Genomic DNA, 27,206 nt, shown 5'->3' on the forward strand with positions numbered 1-27,206 from the left:
TAAGCCCCACCTCATCCCTCAATGCTAACCATGGTGAAGTTCATGTCTGCAGGAAGGAGAGCAGTAAACCATGGTTAGCTTTAACCAGGATTCGCCAACCAGGGTTCAACCCCTGGGCACAGCCCCCTCCACACAACACACAGCGATGACACACAAATCTTGCCCTCCGCGACGAGAAAGAAACAAACAACTACTCACTGGCTCTTTCGGCTCTTGCAAACTGCCCAGACACTAGCCAAGACAGGGCGGTGACAGCCGCAAGGGCTCCTATGTGCAGAAAAGGCGCTGTTGCCTAGGGAAAAGAGAGCAGGGAACAGTGAAGTACGCAAATACGTTGACTATATAGTAGGGGTGGCCAACTCTCAAGAGACTGCAATCTACTTTCAGAATTAAAAACTGGCAGGGATCTAGTGATCTACCCCCCGTTTTTTAGGGGTTCAGCTCAAAGATGTTGAGCTTTTTTTAGGAAAGAGAAATGCCCCATTTTTAAAGGGTTTTTTTTGGGGGGGGGTTAAAGGGGTAAGGTCACTCACTACCAAAACCTTGCAGGGATCTACCAGCAGATACCAATCGACCTGTTGGACATCCCTGCTATATAGCCAATGAAAGCAGGAGAAAGAGCCTGGCAGGAATCATAATGCAATTTAGCTGCTGTTCCTGCACTGAAGCGGGTTGGACTAGATGACCCCAGGGGTCCCTTCCAGCTACATACAATGCAGCTGTATGTAAAGGGTCCCTGTTGCTCAACCGCAGGAGTGTCACAAAAAGCCATCTAATCAGTTGAGGCTCCTCTAACCAGCTGCTTTGGACTGTGACTCCCATTGGGAGGAGCTGATGATGGGAGTTGTAGTCCTAAACAGTTGGAGAGCCTAAACACTTGGGGAAACCTCAAATAGATCATTCATGGATGGCGGTTAACAGATTGAGGTTGAATCCTGACAAGCCAGAAGTACTGTTTTGGGGGGACAGGGGGCGGGCAAGTGTGGGGGACTCCCTGGTCCTAAATGGGGTAACTGTGCCCCTGAAGGACCAGGTGCGCAGCCTGGGAGTCATTTTGGACTCACAGCTGTCCATGGAGGCGCAGGTCAATTCTGTGTCCAGGGCAGCTGTCTAGCAGCTCCATCTGGTACACAGGATGAGACCCTCCTTGCCCCCAGACATTCTCACCAGAGTGGTGCATGCTCTGATTATCTCCCGCTTTGACTACTGCAATGCGCTCTCTGTGGGGCTACCTTTGAAGGTGACTCGGTAGCTACAACTAATCCAGAATGCGGCAGCCAGACTGGTGATTGGGAGCGGCCACTGAGATCATATAACACCAGTCCTGAGAGAACTATATTGGCTCCCAATACGTTTCCGGGCACAATTCAAAGTGTTCGTGTTGACCTTTAAAGCCCTAAACGGCCTCGGTCCAGTATACCTGAAGGAGCGTCTCCACCCCCATCATTCAGCCCGGACACTGAGATCCAGCTCCGAGGGCCTTCTGGCGGTTCCCTCGCTGCGAGAAGTGAGGCTACAGGGAACCAGGCAGAGGGCCTTCCCAGTAGTGGCACCCGCCCTGTGGAACACCCTCCCAGCAGATGTCAAGGCAATAAACAACTATTTTACTTTTAAAAGACAACTTAAGGCGGCCCTGTTTAGGGAAGTTTTTTATGTCTGGTGATGTATTGTTTTTAATATTTAGTTGGAAGCCGCCCAGAGTGGCTGGGGAAACCCAGCCAGATGGGCGGGGTATAAATAATATATTATTATTATTATTATTATTATTATTATTATTATTATTATTAACGCCTGGGAACTGAGGAGGCCTTCCTTCAAGAATCTGAAGCAGAAGGTGCAGCAGAACCGGCTTCCACAAAATGAAAAGTGTTGAAAAACGACAAGGAAGCAGATTTCAATAGAAACTAGGGACCAGCCTGCCACAGGAGGCGGTTGGCTGTCAAACAGTGGGGGAATTTCAGCAGATGCTTGGAGGCTATTTGCCTGGGCTGCTGCAACTGAAACCTTCAATGATCAGGGAGCTGGCCTCCAAAATCCCTTCTAATTTTGATTCGACGTCTCTGCAGGATCTGTTGCTCTAAGTCTGCCTTCGTCCAATCAGGCTGGGGTTGCTTTAGATGACCCATCGGGTTCCCTTTCAACTCTACGATTCTATGAGGCCATTTCACAGCTCAAGGACACGTCTCTGGCCAGGCCAACGCACTGGTGCACAGAGCGGCACCAAAAAAGGCCGTGGCGCAGGAAAGTCCGGAGCAGTGCCGGATTTACATACAGTGGATGCTCGGGTTGCAAACATGATCCGTGTGGGATGCACATTCGCAACCCACAGTGTTCGCAAACTGCAGAGGCGCATCTGCGCATGCGCGGGTAGCGATTCGGTGCTTCTGCGCATGTACAAAGCGTGATTTAGTCTTCTGCGCATGCGCGACCTCCGAAACCCAGAAGTAACCCATTCTGGTACTTCCAGGTTTTGGCAGTCCGCAACCCAACAAAAAATGCAACCTGAAGGGTCTGTAACCCGAGGTATGACTGCATAAGCTAAACAAGCTATAGAGCAGGGCCCCACTCTCTTGGGGGCCCCCAAAAAAATAAAGGGAAAAACAAACTGGATGTACATTTCCAAAATATAAGATAAAAAACAAATAAAATAAAACCTACATACAGCAAGAGTGTTTTGTGTTGTGTAGGCTCCTAGGATGTTAGTCATGGGCCCTGCCTGCTATCCTGCTCCCTAAAATATCACTGGTTTGCTCCTTTCTATATACAGGGTGCCTACATTCTGCTATTTATAATGTAGTTTGCATCCTATATTTACACCTATTATTATTTCATGTTATAGCAAGTTTCTAGAGACTAGATTATGAGTCTTTGTAAATTGTGTTTCTAAAGGAACTTTCGTTATTGCCAAATGCCAATGTGTTTGCATTATTAAGTTTGTTAAAAATAAAAAGTCATTTTGAGGTAGAGCTTAATAATTATTTCACTATTAATATACCTCTTCTTAATTGTATTTCACTATTAATATACTTCTTATTAGTTATATTTCAGTTCAACAATTACTTTGATAAAATATGTATTTTGTTATGTGCAAATGGCTTTAGATACCTATTAGGTCCACAAATTGCCATATTAGCATATATTCAACACAAAAAAACAGTGACCATTTGTTGCTGACAAAGGACGGCTGGACATATAAAGGGCCCCATTACCTCCAGTAGCTTAGGGCCTCATCAAACCTAAATCTGGCCCTGATCCAGAGGGCTATTTAGGGAGGGCAGAAGAGCCGTGCTTGGCCCCTGCCTTCTGCCGTGACACTTACCTGCAAGGATATGGCGACCATGCTCCACTCATCATCCCATAGCTGGGCTATAGAGCACATGGTGACAACGGTCGTTATCAAGGTGGTTATCAACCCAATCTGCAACGCAAGAAAAGGCCAGAGATTTTATTGTATTTCTTCCCTCTGGTGCTGCGAGAAAGCTCTAATCAAAGCTCAGGCACTCTTTGTATCCGAGAAAGGAGTCGAGCCAGTGTGGAAGGCCAGCCTGCCCTCAACTTCACAAACACCTGCTTTTGACAATTAAACCGTAGCTTTAAACTGAGGGGTTGGGCTGGATGACCCTCAGGTCCCTTCCAGCTCTACAAATAGTTCTAACTAAGCGAGCAGAGACATAATCCTTTTTCAAGAACCAGGGATAAATTTGAAGCGGAAAGCGCTCCATTTCGCTGGGTTTTTCTTCGTTGCGGGCAGAGGAGGGGAAACAGGCTGATGCGATTGTCTCTCCCCTTCTCTTTTCTTAAAAATGGGATTTAGATTAATCCCCGGAACTGACCGATGTAGAGGGTCTCAAAAGGAGCTTGAATAGCAAAGCACTAATAACACATTTCACTGTGACGGGCGTAATGTAATGAGATTCACTTCGCCGTAGATTGCAATCGCTGGAAGGGCGAAAGCGCAGCAAAAGTACTGGAGAATCTCTCTCCTGCTGCCTCCCCCCCCAAAAAAAATCACTCATAAGACTAAAAGGCAGCAATAGCCGGGCTGTTCCTTTATCTCATCTACTGCTGCGACCCGGGTTCCTGTTGTGAAGGCAACGCGGTTTCATTCGGAGAGGCATGAATCGGAAGCAACAAAGAATGAGCCAGACCGGGCCAGGGCGGCGTAGGGACAAAGGAAGACCGAAGGCAGCAGAAGGCTTTGTAGGATTCAAATTTCTCCTGTCAAACTAACAGGATCAGTGCGAAAAAGTGACTGTGGGTTTGCCGAGTGCTGCCCACCCAACTTTCTTCAACGTAAGAGTCACGGAGCACTTTTAAGCCACGCCACACGCTCCAACACAGCAACTCTCACAGCTGTTGTAAGAAAAACTGCTCCCTTTCCCTTATGGGGTATTGCGGAGCCCGTATAGAGTCCTTAAGTGGGTTCCCTATCGGTAGGAGAAAACAACAGAGGCCCACCAGAGTACGGTATTTTTCGCTCCATAAGACACACGTGACCATAAGACGCACCTACTTTTTAGAGGAGGAAAACAAGGAAAAAATATATATTCCGAACGAAACAGTGGATGTATTATTTTTGTGGTTCATGCTGTGGCCACAGGCATGATATGCGATTTAACAGTGAGTTTGGGGTAGTCCAGTGCAAAAATCCTGAGGATCCATGTGGATCCATGCTTGGTAACCATGTTTTTGCGCCATTGTGGCCCCATGAAACAGTGGGTGCAAGATTTTTTTTGGTGCAGGCTGTAGCCATGGACATGCTATGTGATCTGATGGTGAATTTGGGGTGACCCAATGCAAAAATCCTGAGGAGCGAATGCAGGCTTCGCGGGCTATCCCAGAAGCCAGAACAGCTAGAGAAAGCGCTGCGCAGCACTCCCTCTCGCTGTTCTAGCTTCTGGCTTAGCCGTGCAAAGCCTCCGCAGGGCAGCGGGCAGCCTTCATCGCGCTGCCCTGCGGAGGCTTCATGCGGCTATCCCTGGCTTTTGCGGGAGGTGGGGGAAGGGACAGAGCGCACGGCTCTGTCCCTTCCCCCACCTCCCAGAAAAGCCCCCAAGAGCCGCGCTCCCTTTAAAGAGCGTGCGGCTCTTGTGGGAGGTGGGAGGAAAACCAGTAGGCTTGCTTTCACTGAAGCCAGGAGGGCAAGAGGGATCGATGCACACCAATCCCGCTTGCTCTCCTGGCTTCAGGGATAGCCCCGCAAGGCCTCCTGAGCGAAGAGGGAGGAGCACTCCCTCTTCGCTCAGGAGGCTTCTTATTTCTTGTTTTCCTCCCCTAAAAACTAGATGCATTTTATGGTTGGGTGCGTCTTATAGAGCGAAAAATACGGTAGTCGGTTCAGTTCCAGCGCCTAAGCCAATACCGCTCACATCTGTAGCCAATAAATTTATCCCATTAACCCCAAATATTGGTGTCCGTGTGTTTCATTATCTAGAGATGGGGCGGGCTTGGGGTCTTGCCATTCAATTGAAGATCTGCCTTTCTTTCCTTCTACTGGTTCCTGCTTCCACTAATTTTTTTCCAACCAATCAACGGATTTAGGGGACACTGGAGAATTGGGCTGCAAAAGCCAACCCAATTTCCCCCCCCCCCACAGCACTGTATATCGAAAGGTGCCCTACCTTGTGGATCCAGTGTAGGTTCATTTGCTGTCCTACTGCTATGTGACATAGTGCTAAAATCTGAAAGGGAAACCAAGTTGGGAAGGAGAGAGAGGGAAAAAAACCTGATTAGGAATCCAGGAAACTTCCTTCCACCAAGTCAAGGCAATTGGTCAGTCTTGCCAGAGGTTCTCAAACTTTTAAAAAAAGTTGTTTATAAAAAGTTTATCTTGATTTCTTATTGAATATGTACAGATAAATTGTAAACAGATAAAAAAACACTGGCAGGATTATTGTAACAACCTGCTGTTTCACAAAAGCACATATTTAAAGAAGACGAATAAATGAGCAAATTAAGTTAATTGGCATATGCAGAAGATATTAAAAAATAAATTGAAGGAACCGCAGAAAGAGAGGGAAGGAAATCAAGCTTTATAAATGTCAAAATGACTGTAAAATCGGTGAAATGTATAAATTTGGAAAGTATAAATAAAAATTTTAAAAAAGAAAACTTACCAATAACGCTGTGATGTACGTGAAACCAGCTGCCGTTGAAACAAGGATTGGAACAGACCAATCACTCCAGTATCCCATTCTATTATATAAAAACCTGAAGGATCAAAAGACAGAAGGAGAGAAGGATGATCAGAGGCAGGCACAATGGATATCACTGATGCTCTGTAAAGTATCACACTGTTGTGGCAGGAAGATTCGAGGGTACAGTGGTGCCTCGCAAGACGAAATTAATTCGTTCCGCAAGTTTTTTCTTCTTGCGAGTTTTTCGTCTTGCGAAGCACGGTTTCCCATAGGAATGCATTGAAAATCAATTAATGCGTTCCTATGGAGACCGCTTGCCAGGCTGGCGGTGCGGAGAAGGGCTTTTCTCCCCACCGCAAGCCTTCAGGACAGGTACGGGAACAGAGGGGAAGGGGCGCAGCGCTTCTCCTCTGTTCCCGGGGCTTGCGGTGGGAGGAGGGTTTTTTCCTCCCCACCGCCAACATTCAGAACAGCATTCTGAATGTTGGCGGTGGGAAGGAAAACCCTCCTCCCACCGCAAGTCTTCAGGACAGCCATCCGAAGGCTGGCGCGGGGAGAAGGTCTCTCCGCCCCACCGCCAGCCTTTGGAGGAGCCTTCCGAAGGCTGGCGGCGGGAGGAGGTCTCTCCGCCCCACCGCCAGCCTTTGGAGGAGGTCCGAGGACAGTGGGGAAGACGCGCTGCGCTTCCCCGCTGTCCTGGAGATTTCCCTATGGGCTTTCGTCTTGTGAAGGAAGCCAATAGGGAAATTCGTTTTGCGAAGCGCCTCCAAAACGGAAAACCCTTTCGTCTAGCGGGTTTTTCGTCTTGCGAGGCGTTCGTCTTGCGGGGCACCACTGTAATCAATACAGGTGGCGACTATTTTGTGAGCGTCCAATTGATGCACAACCACCAACCTGCAGGTCCTTTTGGACATGGTCTGATTCTGTGGTTTATTTATTTAGTACATTTATAAGCTACCTTTACCTCCCAAGGGAAATGGGTTCTCCTCCTCCCCATTTCATCCTCACAACAACCTTGTGAGGTAGGTCCAGGGCCAGATTTAGGTTTGACGAGGCCCTAAGCTACTGAAGGTAACGGGACTTTTTGTATGTCCAGCTGTCCTTTGTCAACAACAAATTGTTGCTGTTTTTTGTGTTGAATATACATATATTCGGCTGATTGCCGAAGAATTGATGCTTTTGAATGATGGTGCTGGAGGAGACTCTTGAGAGTCCCATGGACTGCAAGAAGATCAAACCTATCCATTCTGAAGGAAATCAGCCCTGAGTGCTCACTGGAAGGACAGATCCTGAAGCTGAGGCTCCAAGACTTTGGCCACCTCATGAGAAGAGAAGACTCCCTGGAAAAGACCCTGATGTTGGGAAAGATGGAGGGCACAAGGAGAAGGGGACGACAGAGGACGAGATGGTGGGACAGTGTTCTCGAAGCTACCAGCATGAGTTTGACCAAACTGCGGGGGGCAGTGGAAGACAAGTGTCTGGCGTGCTCTGGTCCAGGGGGGTCACGAAGAGTCGGACACGACTAAACGACTAAACAACAACAACAATATGCTATATGGCAGGGGTAGGCAAACTAAGGATGTGGCCCAATCGCCTTCTCAATCCGGCCCGCGGACGGTCTGGGAATCAGAATGTTTTTACATGAGTAGAATGTGTCCTTTTATTTAAAATGCATCTCTGGGTTATTTGTGGGGCACAGGAATTCATTCATATTTTTTTTCAAAATATAGTCCGGTCCCCCACAAGGTCTGAGGGACGGTGGACCGGCCCATGGCTGAAAAAGCTTGCTGACCCCTGCTATATGGCAATTTATGGACCTAATAGGTATCTCAAGCCATTTGCACATGCAGAATGTAGGCACCCTATATATAGAAATGAGCAAACCAGTGATATTTTAGGGAGCTGGCTATCAGGCGGGGCCCATGACTTACATCATAGGAGCCTACACAACACAAAACACTGTTGCTGTATGTAGGTTTTATTTTATTTGTTTTCTATCTTATATTTTGGAAATGTATATCCAGGTTTTTTTTCCTTTAATTTTTTGGGGGCGCCCAAGAGAGTGGGGCCCTAAGCTATAGCTTGTTTAGCTTATACAGTGATACCTCGGGTTAAATACTTAATTCGTTCTGGAGGTCTGTTCTTAACCTGAAGCACCACTTTAGCTAATGGGGCCTCCTGCTGCCGCTGTGCTGCCGGAGCACAATTTCTGTTCTCATCCTGAAGCAAAGTTCTTAACCAGAGGTAATATTTCTGGGTTGGCAGAGTCTGTAACCTGAAGCGTATGTAACCCGAGGTACCACTGTACGTAAATCTGGCTCTGGGTAGATGAGGATGCTAAGAGATGCCCACTGGCCCAAGATTTGCTTTGTGGCTGAGTGGGGATTCAAACCCTTCTCTCCCAGGTCCTAGTCAGACACTCTAAACCAGTGTTCCCCAACCTTGGGCCTCCAGCTGTTTTTGGACTACAATTCCCATCATCCTTGACGACTGGTCTTGCTAGTGAGGGATGATGGGAGTTGTAGTCCAAAAACAGCTGGAGGCCCAAGGTTGGGGAACACTGCTCTAAACCATTACGCCACACTGGCTCTCGTATCATAAAGTTGCTGTGTTCTGTGTTGTAAATGAAGCACTGCTCAGAGACCTTGCTGTTTTCCAACGTATTCCTTATCAATAAGAAATTCAGTGTGTGGCACAGGGCAATTTTTAATTCTCAAAGTGTGGCCCTGATTACAAAAAAGTTTGAGAACCACACTGATCTGACAGCGACACCCCCAAGAGCTGTCCCCATAAATCGCTGCCACAAGCGCTGACTCCATCCCATCCCAGACAAAAATGTCAAAATTTGCATTTAAATAGAGACACACTTCCTAATAAAGCTCACTAAACCCAAAGTTAATTAAAGAGAGAGAGGAGACCTCAGTGAGCCTCTGTGCAAGGATCAAATTGAAGCACTGAAGAGCAAGTTGGGGAAAGTTAATTCAGGAGGGGAAGAAATGGAGGCAGTTAGATTTGACTTTCTTGGGCTCCATGATCACTGCAGATGGTGACAGCAGTCACGAAATTAAAAGACGCCTGCTTCTTGGGAGAAAAGCAATGACAAACCTAGACAGCATCTTAAAAAGCAGAGACATCACCTTGCCAACAAAGGTCCATATAGTTCAAGCTATGGTTTTCCCAGTAGTGATGTATGGAAGTGAGAGCTGGACCATAAAGAAGGCTGATTGCCGAAGAATTGATGCTTTTGAATTATGGTGTTGGAGGAGACTCTTGAGAGTCCCATGGACTGCAAGAAGATCAAACCGATCCATTCTGAAGGAAATCAGCCCTGAGTGCTCACTGGAAGGACAGATCCTGAAGCTGAGGCTCCAATACTCCAAAGGTGTTGTTATTAAAGGATTTCCATAGTTAACAATGGTACGTATGTTCCTGTTTTCACAGAATCCTAGCATTGGAAGGGACCCGAGGGTCATCTAGTCCAACCCCCTGCAATGCTGGAATCTTGGGCTGAAGCATCCAACCCCAAGTCATAGAGTACTTTCTACAGATCAGTTACAATTCTCTTTTAAAGCCATCTAGGTTGGTGGCCATCAGTGGACCCTGTGGCAGGGAGTTCCATAGTTTAACGGTGCACTGTGTGTGTGTGTGTGTGTGTGTGTGTGTGTGTGGAAACATATGAGTATATTACATATTTTTAGATAGATAGATGATAGATAGATAGATAGATAGATAGATAGATAGATAGATGATAGATAGATGATAGATAGATGATAGATAGATGATAGATGATAGATAGATAGATACTTTATTATGGTCAGAGACCAGCTTATAAAACACACTTGGGGGTACAATCCCAGAAGGGCAACAAACATTTCAAACAATGTACAACAATAAATTTAAAATTTATAAATGCGAAAAGTGTATAGACACTTAAACTTTAAGATAAGCTACTGCAGAGAGATGACGCAGAGTCACCTATGGAACCAAGTTTGGGGATTTTCTTAACAAACTAGTTTGGGTTGGGGGATGGTCTGCACCTAAAGATCTGTACACAGAATCTGGCGACCACCCAGGTCGTCTTATGATCTTTGCCTAACAGGAAAAGGTCAAGTTTTTGCTTTTCCGGGAGGCCAGCGAGCCTCACCAGCAGGGGATCAATGGTCTCACTACGCGCCTCTTCATAAAAGGGACAGCTAAAGAACAAGTGCTCTGGGCTTCCTATCTCCCCCAATGAACAGGCGCAAAGTCTCTGAGCGTATGGGACTTTTTAAAAGGCTCCTTCCAGGACCGGCGAAGGCACAAGTGTAAAAGCCCTTCTTGCATTTTTGGATACGAGAAAGAAGAGATATGCTGCCAGTGCGGCTATATCTCTCTCGATTTCTCCAATTTGTACATATTTTTATTGATTGATTTGAATAATACAATCATAGACTCCAAGAGCTGGAAGGGACCCAGGGGTCATCTAGTCCAACCCCCTCCAATGCAGGAATCTCAGCTCAAGCTTCCATGACGGAAGTGCCATCTGCTTAAAAATGCCATTATTACATGTTTTCATTATTTGCATGTATCTCCCTTCTTTCCTTCTAAAAAGAAGCCCAGGTCGAAAAGCACCTCGGTGAGAAAACGGAGCAATTAAAAATAAGAATAAAAACATGTTTTGAACATTTGAAAATGATTAAAAGCGTCTGACAACGCATGTCTTGCACGTACTGCACGGTGGTCCGTTCTGCACTCGCCACACCCATTAATGGAATGCAGCCCTTCCCTCTTCGCATCCCAGGCTGGCCAAGACACAGTGAGGGTCTCGGCTGGGGAAGAAAAAGGGTCTCCCACAGTAAACCAAAGTCATATTGGCAGAAGCCCCAGAACAGAGAGGTTCCCTGAAGCGGGATTACAGCAGTCAGTTCTGGATCCTGGAAAGAGCTCAGGAAAGGAAATTCCACAGTCGAGAGCCAGCCACTAAGAATACTTCCTTAAAGAATTTGGCAGAAGCAGGCGCGACGCAAGCTATTAAAAAAACAACACAGGATGTCAGATCCTATGCAAGATGCCCAGGGCCGGATTTAGGTTTGATGAGGCCCTAAGATACTGAAGGTAATGGAGCCCTTTATATGTCCAGCTGCCCTTTGTCAACAACAATTGTCCCTTTTTTTGTGTGTGTTGAATATATGCTACAAGGCAATTTATGGACCTAATAGGTATCTCAAGCCATTTGCACATAGCAAAATATGTATTTTATCAAAGTAATTGTTGAACTGAAATACAGTGGTACCTCGGGTTACATATGCTTCAGGTTACATACGCATCAGGTTACAGACTCTGCTAACCCAGAAATAGTGCTTCAGGTTAAGAACTTTGCTTCAGGATGAGAACAGAAATCGTGCTCTGGCGGCGCAGCGGCAGCAGGAGGCCCCATTAGCAAAAGTGGTGCTTCAGGTTAAGAACAGTTTCAGGTTAAGAACGGACCTCCGGAACGAATTAAGTACTTAACCCAAGGTACCACTGTACAATAAAGAAGTATATTAATAGTGAAATGATTATCAAGCTCAATCTTAAAATGATTTTTTATCCATTACTTAATAATGCAAACACATTGGCATTTGGCAATAACAAAAGTTCCTTTAGAAACATAATTTACAAAAGATCTTGAGTCCTCAAATCCAGATGTCGAAGTTTCATTTTCTTTTTTTTATGCAAAAAGTCTTTGACACATGTTCACAATGACTTTTCGCTGATTAAACATGCAATTTTTTTATTCTGAAATGGTGGCCTGGGGGACGGGGAATTTGAGCGCCACTGATGCAAACAGACAACGCTGCGCTAAGTGGACCAAAGTTCTGGATCTCTGTAGAAGGAAGATTCCTGGGTTGCAGGGGGTGGGCAGGGCTGGATTTAGGTTTGATGAGGCCCTACGCTACTGAAGGTAATGGGGACCTTTATAAGTCCAGCCGGGGACGCGGGTGGCGCTGTGGGTGAAACCACAGAGCCTAAGGCTTGCCGATCAGAAGGTTGGCAGTTCGAATCCCTGCGACGGAGTAAGCTCCCGTGGCTCGGTCCCAGCTCCTGCCAACCTAGCAGTTTGAAAGCACGTCAAAGTGCAAGTAGATAAATAGGTACCGCTCCGGCGGGAAGGTAAATGGCGTTTCCGTGCGCTGCTCTGGTTCGCCAGAAGCGGCTTAGTCATGCTGGCCACATGACCCGGAAGCTGTACGCCGGCTCCCTCGGCCAATAAAGCGAGATGAGCGCCACAACCCCAGAGTCATCCGCAACTGGACTTAACGGTCTGGGGTCCCTTTACCTTTACCTTTTATATGTCCAGGTGTCCTTTGTCAAGAACAAATTGTCGCTGCTTTTTATGTTGAATATATGCTATGTGGTAATTTATGGACCACATAGGTATCTCAAGCCATTTGCACATAACAAAAAATAAAATTATGAAAAATGTACTCTGTTTTCCAGATTTGTTGGGGCTGCAGCTCACTCGAAATGCCCATGGGAACCGACAAGCTCTGTTTGGTGAAATGCCAGATAACTGGACCAAATACATGCTTTCCGATTGCGAGGCATATCCCTCGTACACCAACACATCCCCCGGGAGGATTGGCAACAGCTTGACTTGCTCCTGACCAAAGTCCATGTGATCCATCTCACATCAATGGCTCCTGACAGAAGATCATTCGCATCATTATACTATTGGGAGCGCTGGTCTCTAAACCGCTGTGTTTACAGCTGGCCCAAAGAGACGCCAACAACCTGATGGAAACGAAAGCTGGTCCATCAGGGTGAATGCAGCACTGTTTCCCCAACTCCTGACCTAAATCTTCCCTCATCCTACTTGTCTTCTCACCTCGAACCAGCAAAATGATTCACAGATGGTATTTAACTCCAAGTAGGCTTGCTAAGGAAAGGAGTACGACAAGGCTATATACTGTCTCCCTGCTTATTTAACTTATATGCAGAATTCATCATGCGAAAGGCTGGACTGGATGAATCCCAAGCCGGAATTAAGATTGCCGGAAGAAATATCAACAACCTCAGATATGCAGATGACACAACCTTGATGGCAGAAAGTGGGGAGGAATTAAAGAACCTTTTAATGAGGGTGAAAGAGGAGAGCGCAAAATATGGTCTGAAGCTCAACATCAAAAAAACGAAGATCATGGTCACTGGGCCCATCACCTCCTGGCAAATAGAAGGGGAAGAAATGGAGGCAGTGAGAGATTTGACTTTCTTCGGCTCCATGATCACTGCAGAGGGTGACAGCAGTCGCGAAATTAAAAGATGCCCGCTTCTTGGGAGAAAAGCAATGACAAACCTAGACAGCATCTTGAAAAGCAGAGACATCACCTTGCCGACAAAGGTCTGTATAGTAAAAGCTATGGTTTTCCCAGTAGTGATGTATGGAAGTGAGAGCTGGACCATAAAGAAGGCTGATCGCTGAAGAATTGATGCTTTTTAATTCTGGTGCTGGAGGAGACTCTTGAGAGTCCCATGGACTGCAAGAAGATCAAACTGATCCATTCTGAAGGAAATCAGCCCTGAGTGCTCACTGGAAGGACAGATCCTGAAGCTGAGGCTCCAATACTTTGGCCACCTCATGAGAAGAGAAGACTCCCTGGAAAAGACCCTGATGTTGGGAAAGATGGAGGGCACAAGGAGAAGGGGACGACAGAGGACGAGATGGTTGGACAGTGTTCTTGAAGCTACCAGATTGAGTCTGACCAAACTGCGGGAGGCAGTGGAAGACAGGAGTGCCTGGTGTGCTCTGGTCCAGGGGTCACGAAGAGTCGGACACGACTAAACGACTAAACAACAACAACAAAGGCTTGCTAAGATGTACAGTCATACCTCAGGTTGCGTCCGCTTCAGGTTGTGTGTTTTCTTCCTGCGTCCCGCAGCAACCTGGAAGTACTCGGAATGGGTTACTTCCGGGTTTCGCCGCATGCGCAGAAGCGCCAAATCGCACAGTGCACCTGCGCAGACGCAGCGCTTCGAGTAGCGGGCTTTTCACGTTACAGACGGGCCTACAGAACAGATCCCATCTGTAACATGAGGTACCACCGTATAAGACTGAATCAGATAGGTGCTGGAGATGCAAAGAGACGGAAGGAACATTCTTTCATATATGGCGTACTTGTAAAAGGGTAAAAGAATACTGGGAAATGACCCATAATAAATTGGAAAAAATGTTTTAAAGTACTCCCCCCCCCCAAAAAAAACCCCACCAAAGTCCTTTCTGTTGAGGATAATTCAGACTGGAATTCCCAGGTGTCAAAAATGGTTCTTTATGCATGCTACTACTGCGGCCCGTGTTTTGTTAGCCCCAAAATGGAAAACTAGCGAGGTCCCAACTAAAGAAGAATGGCAACTTAAGTTGACAGAATATGCGCAACTCGCAGGCTTAACATATAGAATAAGAGAACAAGAAGAACATACTGTACCAGGTAGCCTGACATCTGGCTGGTTGATAAGGGGATCAAATACTTATTTCACTCCTTATAATGCACATCAATCTCTGACTTTTGTCTTCTGGGTTTCTGGGGGTTTTCCTGTTGTTATTCTGTCTCTCACAGCTACAATAAACCTACCATTAAAAATAATGGACTGGATATTTCTTCGTCAGAGTGCAAACGAGCAAATTTAGCAGGGGATCAAATACTCCCCCTCCCCCCCACACACACTGTACATTTAGAGAAGACTGGAAAAAGTTTATTGAATATATGGGGAATAAGTGTGTACATCTGGAAATGCTGGCAGCATTAAGATAAATTCAACGGTGTAAAAAAAGTCTTGATGGATGCGATAATGGAATACTGAATAGTATAGTTTTGGTAAGATATGCGTGGATTTATGATATGTAAAATGAACCACGGAAAGAGAAGAAGGGAAGTTCACTGATATCTTAAGGATGTAAGATGAGGATTTTAAATTGTACAACAGAAAATGTAATAAATATATTAGACAACCAGCAGGTCAACAGGTGAGGTCTTTTGGTGGTGTTGGCACCGCCAGGGCCTGCCAAGTTGACGCTGATCCCGTAACAGGGCCTTTTTAGTGGTGGTTCCCCAGTTAGGGAATGCCCTCCCTAGGCAGGTGCACTGGTCTCCTGTAGGTCGGTCGGTAGAACATGAGACTCTTAACCTCAGGGCCATAGGTTTGTGTCCCACATTGGGCGAAAGATTCCTGCATTACAGGGGGTCGGAATAAATGACCTTCGTGGTTCCTTTTGACTCCACAGTTCTATGAGTCTATGGTTATTAACCTCCAGGAGAAACTGGTGGAAGTTTCTGTGGATCCAGACATTCAGTGGCTGAGGAATCCTTTTCCAGGAAACCCTAAAATCATTGGATGGAGGAATGTTTTTTAACCTTTAGGGTGTTTTAACTGTAACTTGTGTTAGATGTTTTTAATTGAAATTGGTGTGTGTTTTTTTAAAAAAAATAAAATAATGTTTCCTTTGTACATGCTTTAAATGGTACATCTGTTTGCTGCCCTGGAGAGGAAGGGTGGGATATAAATTCCACAAATGAATGAAAATGTAACACAACCAGTTTGGGGAAAAGGGGGTGGACTAGATGCTCCCTGGGGTTCCTTCCAACGCTACAATTCTTTGGTTCTGTGAAAGAGAAATCTCTCTCCCATCAGTTATCACCTGGAGATGAACCTGGGGCTTTCTGCACACAGGGCACCTTCTTCCCGCACTGAGCCCGGGTCCCGCTCCCAACCTCCCCCCGTAAAGGTAAGAGGTAAAACATGCTCCCTTTCTCTACTCACCAGTTGATCTCATTGTAGTCGTTGTGCGCTTCCCACCAGAAGTAAAACCAGATCAGGGTCAGGAAGAAAGAGAAGGTGAGGATTAAGAACCAGAGGCGCTCCCACTGCGGAGGCAAAAAGAAGAGAAGAAATGCTGGAGGCTGGCTGGGCTAGTAAAGGGTGTTTAGGTGCCATCCAAAAAAGGAAAAAGACAAAAGAGAGCAGGTATTTGCATAAAATCTGCATGGGCTGATTTATACTGATATCAGCCAGTCAGTCAGTTTTATTGCACATAGCCAAGGGCTGCCGCAATGTACACAGAATCATTCAACAATTAAAAGAAAACACAGTGGTACATCAGGTTAAGTACTTAATTCGTTCCGGAGGTCTGTACTTAACCTGAAACTGTTCTTAACCTGAAGCACCATTTTAGCTAATGGGGCCTTCCTCTGCTGCCGCGCCAGCAGAGCACGATTTCTGTTCTCATCCTGAAGCAAAGTTCTTAACCTGAAGCACTATTTCTGGGTTAGTGGAGTCTGTAACCTGAAGCGTATGTAACCTGAAGCGTATGTAACCTGAGGTACCACTGTATACCGGATCGATAAAAAAACTTAAAACATGTATATTATCAAGACATTACCTACTCTAAACAGAGCTATAAAAGTACCTTAATATACAAGTTAAAACATTAAACAATAAAATTTATAAGCTAAAATTATCACATGGCCACTAATATATTAAGAAATAATGTTAATTAATACAATGTGCAATTATATTTGGAGTTTGGTGATAAAGATAAAATATAGCTTGGTGTAGATAGGGTCAAATAAATTCATCTCCTTGGGCTGATTTATACTGATATATGCAAATCCAGACATAATGGCATTCTCTCTCTCTCTGCACAAACAAACATGTTAACCTCTCACCATCTTGAGGAAGGTTGAGCTCAGTCTGTGTCCAGGGAACGACAACACCCCCTATCCTCCATTCTTGCTTCTCTGGAATTTATTTATTTTTCTGGCAAACCCTTCTGCGCCTCCAAAAAAAGCCACAGTGCTGCCACCACCTTGCCAAACAATGGGAGGATGACATAGGCTATGAAATTAACCCCACTCAAAACGTGGTCTAAACCCCCCTTTAAATCCATATCAACGAAGAGAAAAGAACTCTCTCTAAAACTCACCTACAGGTGGTACCTAACCCCAAGAAAACTAGCGCTAATACGCCCAGGAACCTCAACAAAATGCTGGAGAGGGTGCACCTCCACAGGCACATACCTCCACATGTGGTGGGAGTGCCCCAAAATCCAACTACAGTGGTACCTCGGGTTACATACGCTTCAGGTTACAGACTCCGCTAACCCAGAAATAGTACCTCGGGTTAAGAACTTTGCTTCAGGGTGAGAACAGAAATCGCACGGCGGCAGCGGGAGGCCCCATTAGTTAAAGTGGTACCTCAGGTTAAGAACAGTTTCAGGTTAAGAACGGACCTCCAGAACGAATTAAGTTCTTAACCCGAGGTACCACTGTAGTTGCTTTGGAAGACAGAACAGCACAAGCAAACAAGATTCTGGGCCACAGAGTGTCCTGAGGCCACTAGGTTTAGATATCTGGATTGCTGCTGTTGCCAATTGCCAGTGTTTGGTTTTATAAACTTCCTGTTTTGTCGTTTCTGACATTGCATTCCATGCCTATGCAATGTAAATTCTACAGGCAAATATTAGGCAGGTTTGTGTATTAGGTTTCTGTTCAGGATAAGAACAGAAATTGTGCTCCGGCGGCGCAGTGGCAGCAGGAGGCCCCATTAGCTAAAGTGGTGCTTCAGGTTAAGAACAGTTTCAGGTTAAGAACGGACCTCCAGAACGAATTAAGTATGTAACCAGAGGTACCACTGTATTCTGGACAACAACCATACAATAAATAAATAAAATAACCAAGCAAGTATTAGAAATCACCCCCGAATTGACCTTAATAAACATCTTCCTAGACAATAATGCCCACTTACACCACAAAGAACTCATAACCCACCTACTTTCAGCAGCCAGAAGCATCATAGCCAGACACTGGAGAGACCTGTCAGGAGTAAGCATGGACCAATGGTACCAAATAGTATGGGAAACAGCCCTACTAGAAAAATTAACCTATAAACTGAAACTGACACGGGGAGAAATAGAAGAAGACACCTTCACCCCGGTATGGCTCCCCTTTATCACATACACAGCCCAACAAGACAATGACAATAATCCACCAACAGCATACAAATCAGTATGGCTAACCTGATACAAAACACCCACCCACCCCTCTCACACATGAAAACAAAGACCACCACCTTGCCCAACACCACGGCTTGCCCCCTTGCCAGCCTGGGCAAGGTACATGGAAATCCTGGGCTGCCTAGACGACAAGACAAGATCTCAGCCTTGCTCATGTGGTCCAAGGGAAACCAGAGCAAGAAGGATGTGTGTACAAGGCGCCATTCAACTGCCTTATGGACTCCGCTGTGGATTTTGGTACGGTTCACTCCTGAGCCTTTTCTCCTCTCACGAGATATCCTGCAAGGCAGCGGAGGTTTAGGACCAGAGTTTTCCTTCTCCTGGATAAGATTGACATCTGCCCCTGGAGACTTTTATCACATGTGATGGACTTGTGATAAAGTTAAGAACTTTTGGGAGTTAATTTACAATGAACTCCAGAAAATATTTAAATACACCTTTCCCCAAAAAACAGAAGCCTTTTTGTTGGGTTTGATGGGGAAGGAAATTAAGAAAGCGGACCAAAGACTCTTTATGTACACCACAGAAGCAGCAAGAAACATGCTTGCCCAAAACTGGAAACTGCAAGAATATACTATTGCGGAGTGGCAGAAGAAAATGATGAGTTATGCAGAGGTAGCCAAACTGACGGGAAGAATTTGGGATCAGGACAATCAGAGGTTTCGAGAACGTTGGAGTAAATTTATGGTGTATATAAAGGATAATTGTAAAACTCTAAAAAGACTGGCAGGATTGAAATGGCTTCTACAATGTACGACAGATATAAGGTTAAATAGTAGAACACGCGACGTAAGAAAATAAGGGATACCCATTGAAGGGATGGAGGGAAGTCACAAGCTCGGCAGAGCTAAAAGTATTTATGTGATTTAATGTATTGTATTGTAAAAGTATGTATAAGGAAAATAATAATAAAATATATATTTTTTATAAAAAAAAAGACAAGCCACATCTGTCCCTCACTTCCCTCTACAGCACGTGCAGAAATCGCCTTTTGACCTTCGGACTCACTCTTGGTCTCAAGCCTATCTTAGTTTAGCCAGACAGTCAAAGCCAGGGGTCAGCAAACTTACCGGTGTCTCCAGCGCCGATTGCGTGGCGGGCCAGAGGGCGGGGGAGAGCGTGCCCATACACGTGCGCACACGGTATTTATGGCGCACTTCCGGGTCAGAGGAGCACCGGAAATAGCTTGTGCGCATGAGCAAGTGTTATTTGCGCATGCGCAAGCGTTATTTCCGGTGCACATCTGGGTCAGAAGAGCACTGGAAATAGCTTGCACGGATGTGCACCGGCCTCCTCCGACCCAGATGTGTGCCGCAAATAACGATTGCACACGCGAAGTTACACTTGCGCATGCGCAAATAACGCTTGCGCATGCACACAAGCTATTTCCAGTGCTCCTCCGACCCGGATGTGGGCAGCCATGCAGCGCAGCGCCAGTAAGAGCGGGCAGTTGGGGTCGCCACGGGCCGGAGAAACGAGTCCCTTGGGCCTTATCTGGCCTGCGGGCCTTAGTTTGGGGACCCCTGGTCAAAGCCATTTCCTGGGGTGTGGCCGCTGTCGCCTGCTGACAGCTTCTAGGAACCACATGTGAGAGCTGAGTGCAGGTAAAGGTAAAGGGACCCCTGACCATTAGGTCCAGTCATGGCCGACTCTGGGGTTGCGGTGCTCATCTTGCTTTATTGGCTGAGGGAGCCGGCGTACAGCTTCCGGGTCATGTGGCCAGCATGACTAAGCCGCTTCTGGCGAACCAGAGCAGCGCACGGAAAAGCCGTTTACCTTCCCGCCGGAGCGGTACCTATTTATCTACTTGCACTTTGACATGCTTTCAAACTGCTAGGTTGGCAGGAGCAGGGACCTAGCAACGGGAGCTCACCCCATTGCGGGGATTCGAATCGCCGCCCTTCTGATCGGCAGGTCCTAGGCTCTGTGGTTTAATCCACAGCGCCACCCGTGTCCCAGCGGGACCCTGAGTGCAGGGTAGGGACCAAAGGTGAATAAAAGACCCCCAGAAGGCCATGTGTGTCCCCACCAGAGGTACTACTCTGCCCCTAACACAACATACACCCTCTCTCGATAACAGTATATAAAATCAGAGATAACCTTGAGCTTCATTCAAAACAAGGGTGACAGCAATTTCGATAAATAAACCAAGTAAGTTTTTTTGTGTGTGTTTTTTAAAGGAGCTCATTAGTGGTTTTTTGCATTTAACAAGCCAGCATCTCATTTGGCTTTCCTGACCTCTGGGGGCTACTATGTCATCCGTCTCCCGCTTCAGCTGCTGTGATGGAAAGGCTTTGGGGATGCTCTGCCAATCTGTGCCTTCCCCCACAATATTTTATGTATCTCCCATGTCATGCAACGTCCCAGTGAGACATAGCTTCATAAAAGGCGGACAAGATTAACGAGAGAAATGATATATGTGTGTGAGAGGCGTAGCTATGGCAGAGGCCCCCGGCTAAAATTTATTCTGCGCAACTTTAAATTAGAGAGCCGTATCTCTGAAGCCAATGTAACAGCAACAGTTTTACGGCCAGAATAAATGTTCCAACTCAATACAGTTCCGGTTACTACATCTCAAAAAAAATGATACAGCGTTAGTCCAGCTTTTACTTCATTAAAATGTCTTACCAAACTGTCCACAGGGCTTAGCAGAATAGATTAACAGTGAATTTACAAACCCAGTGCATCCGAAAGCCGGCAGCAAACGAAAAACATTTGACCTCAACACAGAGCCCAAAACTATAAATTAGGAGAGGTGCTTTGTTGCTTGAATAGCAGCCCTGAAAGTTAATATTCACTTATCTTCACAACGGCCCTGTGTGGAAGACTAAGCCGGAGGTTCCCATTTGCCCAAGCAGAAATTTCAGCCCAAAATCGCATATCCAATATCCTTTTCGTCATGGCACACTGGAATTCTGAAATTGCTTTCTACACACATATTACTGTAAAGGTCAGGCGCAGATTTCCTAGGCACGATCTCTGTTATGGAATACGCAGATATTGATACAACTATTTAATGCTATTCTTCTATTGATTGCCGAATCTCATTGACATTTCAATGAAATCAATCAGCCTGCCAGATTCTGGCTTTTAAAAGGGGAGAGGGACACACACACGAACCCAGTGAAGGAAGGGGTGTGTGGTGAGCCCTTAAGACTATTACGGAAAGTTACCTCAGGAGCTGGATTTGTTAAAGGGGTGGGTACCTGAAGGAAAGTACAGCCTCAGAAAGGAACCAAACTAAAAAGCCGAAACCTCTGTGAAACGAATTAAATTAAACTAGCGTATCAATTCTGAAGTAACCTGAGCTTTCTCCACTTGCATTTTACTACAGTGGACGCTTGGGTTGCGAACGTAATCCGTGCAGGATGCACGTTCGCAACCCGCAGCGGCGCATCTGCGCACACGCGGGTTGCGATTCAGTGCTTCTGCGCATGCGCAAAGTGCGATTTAGTGCTTCTGTGCATGCATGACCGCCGAAACCCGGAAGTAACCCATTCCAGTACTTCTGGGTTTTGGTGGTCCGTAACCCAAAAAAACGCAACCTGAAGCATCTGTAACCCAAGGTATGACTGTACCTTGTTTTAAAAATTAATCGTTACTGTTTATTTGAAGAACGCCAGCTTGAGACTCCAACTTATCAGTTATCCCCCACACAAAGATCCCCCACGCGATTCTCTGGGATAGTTAGCATTTGTTTTAAGGGCTGTTCAGTGAGGTGGGGGCAATATATGTAAGAGAGCGGGCAAGTCGGCGCGAGCGGTAACTGAGGTGTCGGGCCCGTCGCAGGTACCAACGCTGACTTAGGAGCTGACAGACACGGCTGAATGTTAATAATAATAATAATAATAATAATAATAATAATAATAATAATAATATTTGTACCCCGCCCATCTGGCTGGGTTTCCCCAGCAACTCTGGGCAGCTTCCAACAAAGACCAAAAATACACTAAAATGTCACACATTAAAAACTTCCCTGAAGTTGGCTTCAGATGCCTTCTGAATGTCAGGTAGTTGTTTATCTCTTTGACATCTGAAGGGAGGGCATTCCAAAGGGCAGGCGCCACTACCAAGAAGGCCCTCTGCCTGGTTCCCTGTAACTTGGCTTCTCGCAATGAGGGAACCACCAGAAGGCCCTCAGAGCTGGACCTCAGTGTCCGGGCTGAACGATGGGGGTGGAGACGCTCCTTCAGGTCTACTGGACCGAGGCCGTTTAGGGCTTTCAGGTTCAGCACCAACACTTTGAATTGTGCTCGGAAACATACTGGGAGCCAATGTAGGTCTTTCAGGACCAGTGTTATATGGTCTCGGTGGCTGCTCCCAGTCACCAGTCTGGCTGCCGCATTCTGGATTAGTTGTAGTTTCCAGGTCACCTTCAAAGGTAGCCCCACGGAGAGCGCATTGCAGTAGTCCAAGCGGGAGATAACCAGAGCATGCACCACTCGTAAACATTCTGTAACACGTAAGAACATAAAGAAGAGCTTAGTGGATCAGGCCAATGGCTCATCGAGTCCAGCATCCTCTTCTCACAATGGCTGATCAGGTGCCTGTGGGAAACCCACAAACAGAATCCAGGCACAACAACAACACCCTCCCCGCGTGTGGTTTCCAACAACCGGAATTCAAAACCATGCCACCTCTGACTACGGAAGCAGCGCAATGCCAACTACAGCAACATTATAAAGCCATCTAGGTTGGTGGCGGCCATCGCTGCCTCATGTGGCAGTGAGTTCCACAGTTTAACTCTCTGCTGTGTGAAGAAGTGCTTTCTTTTATTTGTCCTCGGCAACCTGGGGGCTGGGGGCAGCTGGCAGGAACAGGGGGCAACACAAGCCAGTGTTAGCCAGCTGCTCAACTCCATGCGTGTGTGTGTGTGTATACGAGAAGGAATGAGAATCTCACTCCTGTGTGGGATAATGAAATGCTAAGTGCATGAGTAATGTGCGTTTAAGAGTCCTAAGTGGAAAGTGTGAGTTGTTGGAATACACACACCTGCCAGGGTGTTTCGAGAGAGTGCCAAAGAAGAACAGATACAAAGGTGGCATTATACTCAAAACACATCGCTATCGCCACTTTGAAGGCAATGCCATTAACTCCCAAGCGGTGATTTCGTGAACTTTAAGCTCGCATTTACAAAGGAACGGATTTTTACTACTTTCGGGCTTTATCACCTCTGCATCTTTCCTTTCGTTCCAGAGAAACTGACATGACAGCTTAATCTAGATCCCATTAGTCATCATATCCTGGCATGCCCTCCCACTCAGCCAACAAAGTCTGTTTGATGTCAAAGAATTCTTTTCGAGCACATTTAGAAAATCGACACTGGCAGAGCGATGCTTTGCAATGAGCTCCCACATTCCTCTCCTGGGGAGGGAAGAATTTGTCTGTTTCAGTTTCTCATTTCTCCCCCATCTTAAATTCCGTCTGCCACATTCCTGCACCAGTTTGCAAGCCCTATATATATATATATATATATATATATATATATATAGTCATCACAAAAGATTCACTTCTCTTAATATGCATACATATTGTTGCATTTCTGCAAAGGTACCAATTATTCTACCCTGCCTTATCTATTACGCCCATTTCTGCAGAGCAATCTTCTGTAGCGTAACGCCTTTTTGCATGCTCCTTTTACAAATATATGCATTCCTAGGGACACTCGCCCAAAATAACGTGCCTTTTCCCCCTGCACATTTACTGGGTTGGAAAACTGCGCCGCAAAATTCAGAGAAGTGCAAGTTTCAAGGGATGGCTGCATTTTGGGTCACAGAATCATAAAACTGGAAGGGACACCAATGGTCATGTAGTCCAACCCACGGAAATGCAGGAATATGCAACTGTCTCTTACGAGGATCAAACCCCCAACCTTGGCATTATCAGTACCACACTCTAACCGACTGAGCTATCTCTGTTGTTTCAGGAAATGAGACTTAAAGGTAAAGGGACCCCTGACCATTAGGTCCAGTCGCGGGCGACTCTGGGGTTGCGGCGCTCATCTCACTTTATTGGCCGAGGGAGCCGGCGTACAGCTGGTCATGTGACCAGCATGACTAAGCCGCTTCTGGCGAACCAGAGCAGCGCACGGAAACGCCGTTTATCTTCTCGCTGGGGCGGTACCTATTTATCTACTTGCACTTTGACGTGCTTTCGAACTGCTAGGTTGGCAGGAGCAGGGACCGAGCAACGGGAGCTCACCCCGTCGTGGGGATCTGAACCGCCAACCTTCTGATTGGGAAGTCCTAGGCTCTGTGGTTTAACCCACAGCGCCACCCGCGTCCCCTAACTGAGACTTAGATAGGTTCAAATTATGACACAATACGAGCCAATTTTCTGCCCGTTCGTATTCTTTGCTTTCCGGAATGAGTAAAGAACAAGGCAGGCAGGAATCTTCTTTGACATTCCCTCGTAGCCGAGTAAAATTGACTTCCATGAACACGGTGTTAACAGTAAGTCCGTAAGTGACTGTGGAGGCCAATTCTGGATCCATATGTCCTTCCACAGTGGGGACATTGGTTTCTCAGCAGGAGTTGATCACAGTGAGGGTTTGCCAAGTGTGCCTTCCTCTTAGCATGTTTCATTCTTGCACCCCTGACACCTTTGGTAGAGGCTGTTCTCCAACTGGAGCGCTCGCAGGCCAGTGTTTCTCAGTTGTCAGTGTTTATGCTAAATTTTTTTAGATTTGCCTTGCGAGAGTCTTAAGCCTCCTTTGTTGACCACCAGCATTATGCTTTCCATTTTTAAGTTTGGAATAGAGTACAGTGGTACCTCGGTTTAAGAACAGTCTGGTTTAAAAACGATTTGGTTTACAAACTCTGCAAAACTGGAAATACTGTCTTAGTTTGAGAACTTTACCTCGGTCTAAGAACGGAATCCGAATGGTGGAAGGGCAGTGGCGGTGGGAGGCCTCGTTAGGGAAAGCGCGCCTCGGTTTAAGAATAGTTTCAGTTTAAGAACGGATTTCCGGAATGGATTACATTCATAAACCGAGGTACCACTGTAGTTGTTTTGGAAGATGACAATCAGGCATCCGAACAACATGACCAGTCCAATGAAGTTGATGTTGAAGAATCCCTGCTTCAACACTGGTGATCTTTGCTTCTTCCAGGACACTGATATTAGTTTGCCTGTCTTCCCAAGTGATGTGTAAAAATTTTCGGAGACTCCATTGATGGAATCTTTTGAGGAGTTGGAGATGGCGTTTATAAGTGGTCCATTTTTCACAAGCAAGGTTGGCAACACAATAGCTTCGTAAACAAGGAGGCTCGGGTGATCTCACTAAAGCATCCTCAAGGCGGAACAGAAATAAAATGTGCTAACTTGGCGAAGCTAATATTGGCCGCAAATATTGTTTTGTTGATTGAACAGGGATGCCTCTGACCCAAGGTCCGCTGATTAAAACCAATGAGGGAAACAGAGAAGGGCGTTTTCAGTTGTGGTTTCACAGTTACAGAATTCTCTGAGCCTGAGCTCAGCCCTTCCCTGCTTTTTTGGGTGAAGGTGAAGTCACACAACGCAGGGGTGTTAGCAAAATTAATGGATTTTTTTATGGAAGACTTTTTTTAAAAAAATGGTTTTGTTTCAAATATATGCACATGGTTTTGAGAGGATAAACTACTTTCAATCCTCTATCCAGGCTGGGAAGCCCAAATACGACAGACAAATAAAATTTTAGTCACTGGCAAGAAGTGGAGGAGGCTAACGGGGAAAAAATAACATTTTTCGCTTCTTAAAGAGCATTTTAGCATCGCAAGCAAAAGGCTCCAATGTTTGCAGAGTTCAACCACTCAGCATAGTATATAGGATGTTTTGAGGCAATTTGCTAAACATTATGTTATAATTAAGACCTCAGGCCTGGGGTTGCAATTAATTCCCAGGTAATTGACTTTCCATATATATTATAATAACAGCAATTCACAAGCATGTTACCATCTTTGTAAGCATAATGCCAATCTTTTGAAACCTGGTTTGTTTTCTTCATTTCCCAACAACTGGGGGATATATATACTTTTAACCAAGATGACTGAAACTCTGGAGTGCTGCTGCCAGCCAGTGCAGGCGATATGGAGCCACACAGACCAGCGGTTTGACTCTGCATAAGTGTGATGGCCTGGGAATCTGATTCAGAGACTGAACCTGAGGTATCCCAGCCTGCACAGGAGTCCCCGCCTCCAGAACCAGCTGAGCCAGGGCTGGGGCTTGAGCCTGAAGGGTCCGCACCTGTGCTGGAGCCTCAGGTGGAGACACCAGCTGAATCTGCTCTGGCTCCTGAGGTGATGGAGGACCCATTGCCTGCAGGTGCTCCACTCTCAGCTCCGTCAGAGGAAGCTGAGGTTGCCTCTGCGTCCGGTAACCCTCCAGCCTCTCCTGAGCTGCAGAGGCTCAGGGCAGAGAGGCGGAGGGAACTAAGTTCCCGCAGGAAGAGTGCTCGCCTCCAGGCCAGGGGAAGCGAGGCACCTGTGGACCGGGGCCGCCCTATGCCTCAGGGCAGATAAAAGCCAGCCAGCCCCAGTCCCAGTTTGCGGGAACAACATTGTTGGTAACCTGTTTCTGCCGGCACCCTGACCTGCTCTCCTGAGTACGCCTCACTCCTCGCTTTGGACCTCGCTTCACCCCTGACGGACAGCCTCATTACCCTCGACCCAGGACCGGACTTAGACCACGCCGCACGGTAAAAGCTCCCCAGCACAATAAGGCAGTCTCCTATGGAAGCTGGGCAGTTTAATAGATAAGTGTACAATAATCATCAGTTTCTCTCTCACCGCAAAAACATAAGCAGGCAAATCTCCCTTCCGGAACACCTGTCGGCATCAGATTAACGCTAAGGAATGTAAAAGGTCTTCTCATGGGATTTAACTAAATTGAACAAGATAATCCTGTAAAACAGTGCTGATATCTGAACACAGCAAACCAGGATATAATTTTGTTTCAGCCTAATGAGGCCACTGTCTCATTGAGCGCTAGGCATGTCCTCGCTTTCAGAAAATGTTGCACGGATAAAAGAAAATACCGTATTTTTTGCTCTATAAGACTCACTTTTT

General features: G+C 46.2%; 1 protein-coding gene across 3 annotated transcripts in view; it reads right to left on the bottom strand.

The window, feature by feature from the left end:
- The window catches only part of GDPD5 (glycerophosphodiester phosphodiesterase domain containing 5), a 175,526-nt gene that overhangs the window by 37,138 nt on the left and 111,182 nt on the right, over positions 1–27,206 (bottom strand). For all 3 annotated transcript variants that reach the window (XM_083609922.1, XM_083609921.1, XM_083609923.1), the window contains exons 3-7: positions 15,912–16,015; positions 6,117–6,210; positions 5,622–5,681; positions 3,320–3,418; positions 199–292 (exon numbers count right to left, since the gene is read on the bottom strand). In XM_083609922.1, coding sequence (XP_083466048.1) covers positions 199–292; positions 3,320–3,418; positions 5,622–5,681; positions 6,117–6,210; positions 15,912–16,015 — 451 coding nt within the window. The remainder of the gene's footprint in view (positions 1–198; positions 293–3,319; positions 3,419–5,621; positions 5,682–6,116; positions 6,211–15,911; positions 16,016–27,206) is intronic.

The sequence above is a fragment of the Podarcis filfolensis genome (assembly GCF_964270895.1).
Source record: "Podarcis filfolensis genome assembly, chromosome: 4".
Taxonomy (NCBI): domain Eukaryota; kingdom Metazoa; phylum Chordata; class Lepidosauria; order Squamata; family Lacertidae; genus Podarcis; species Podarcis filfolensis.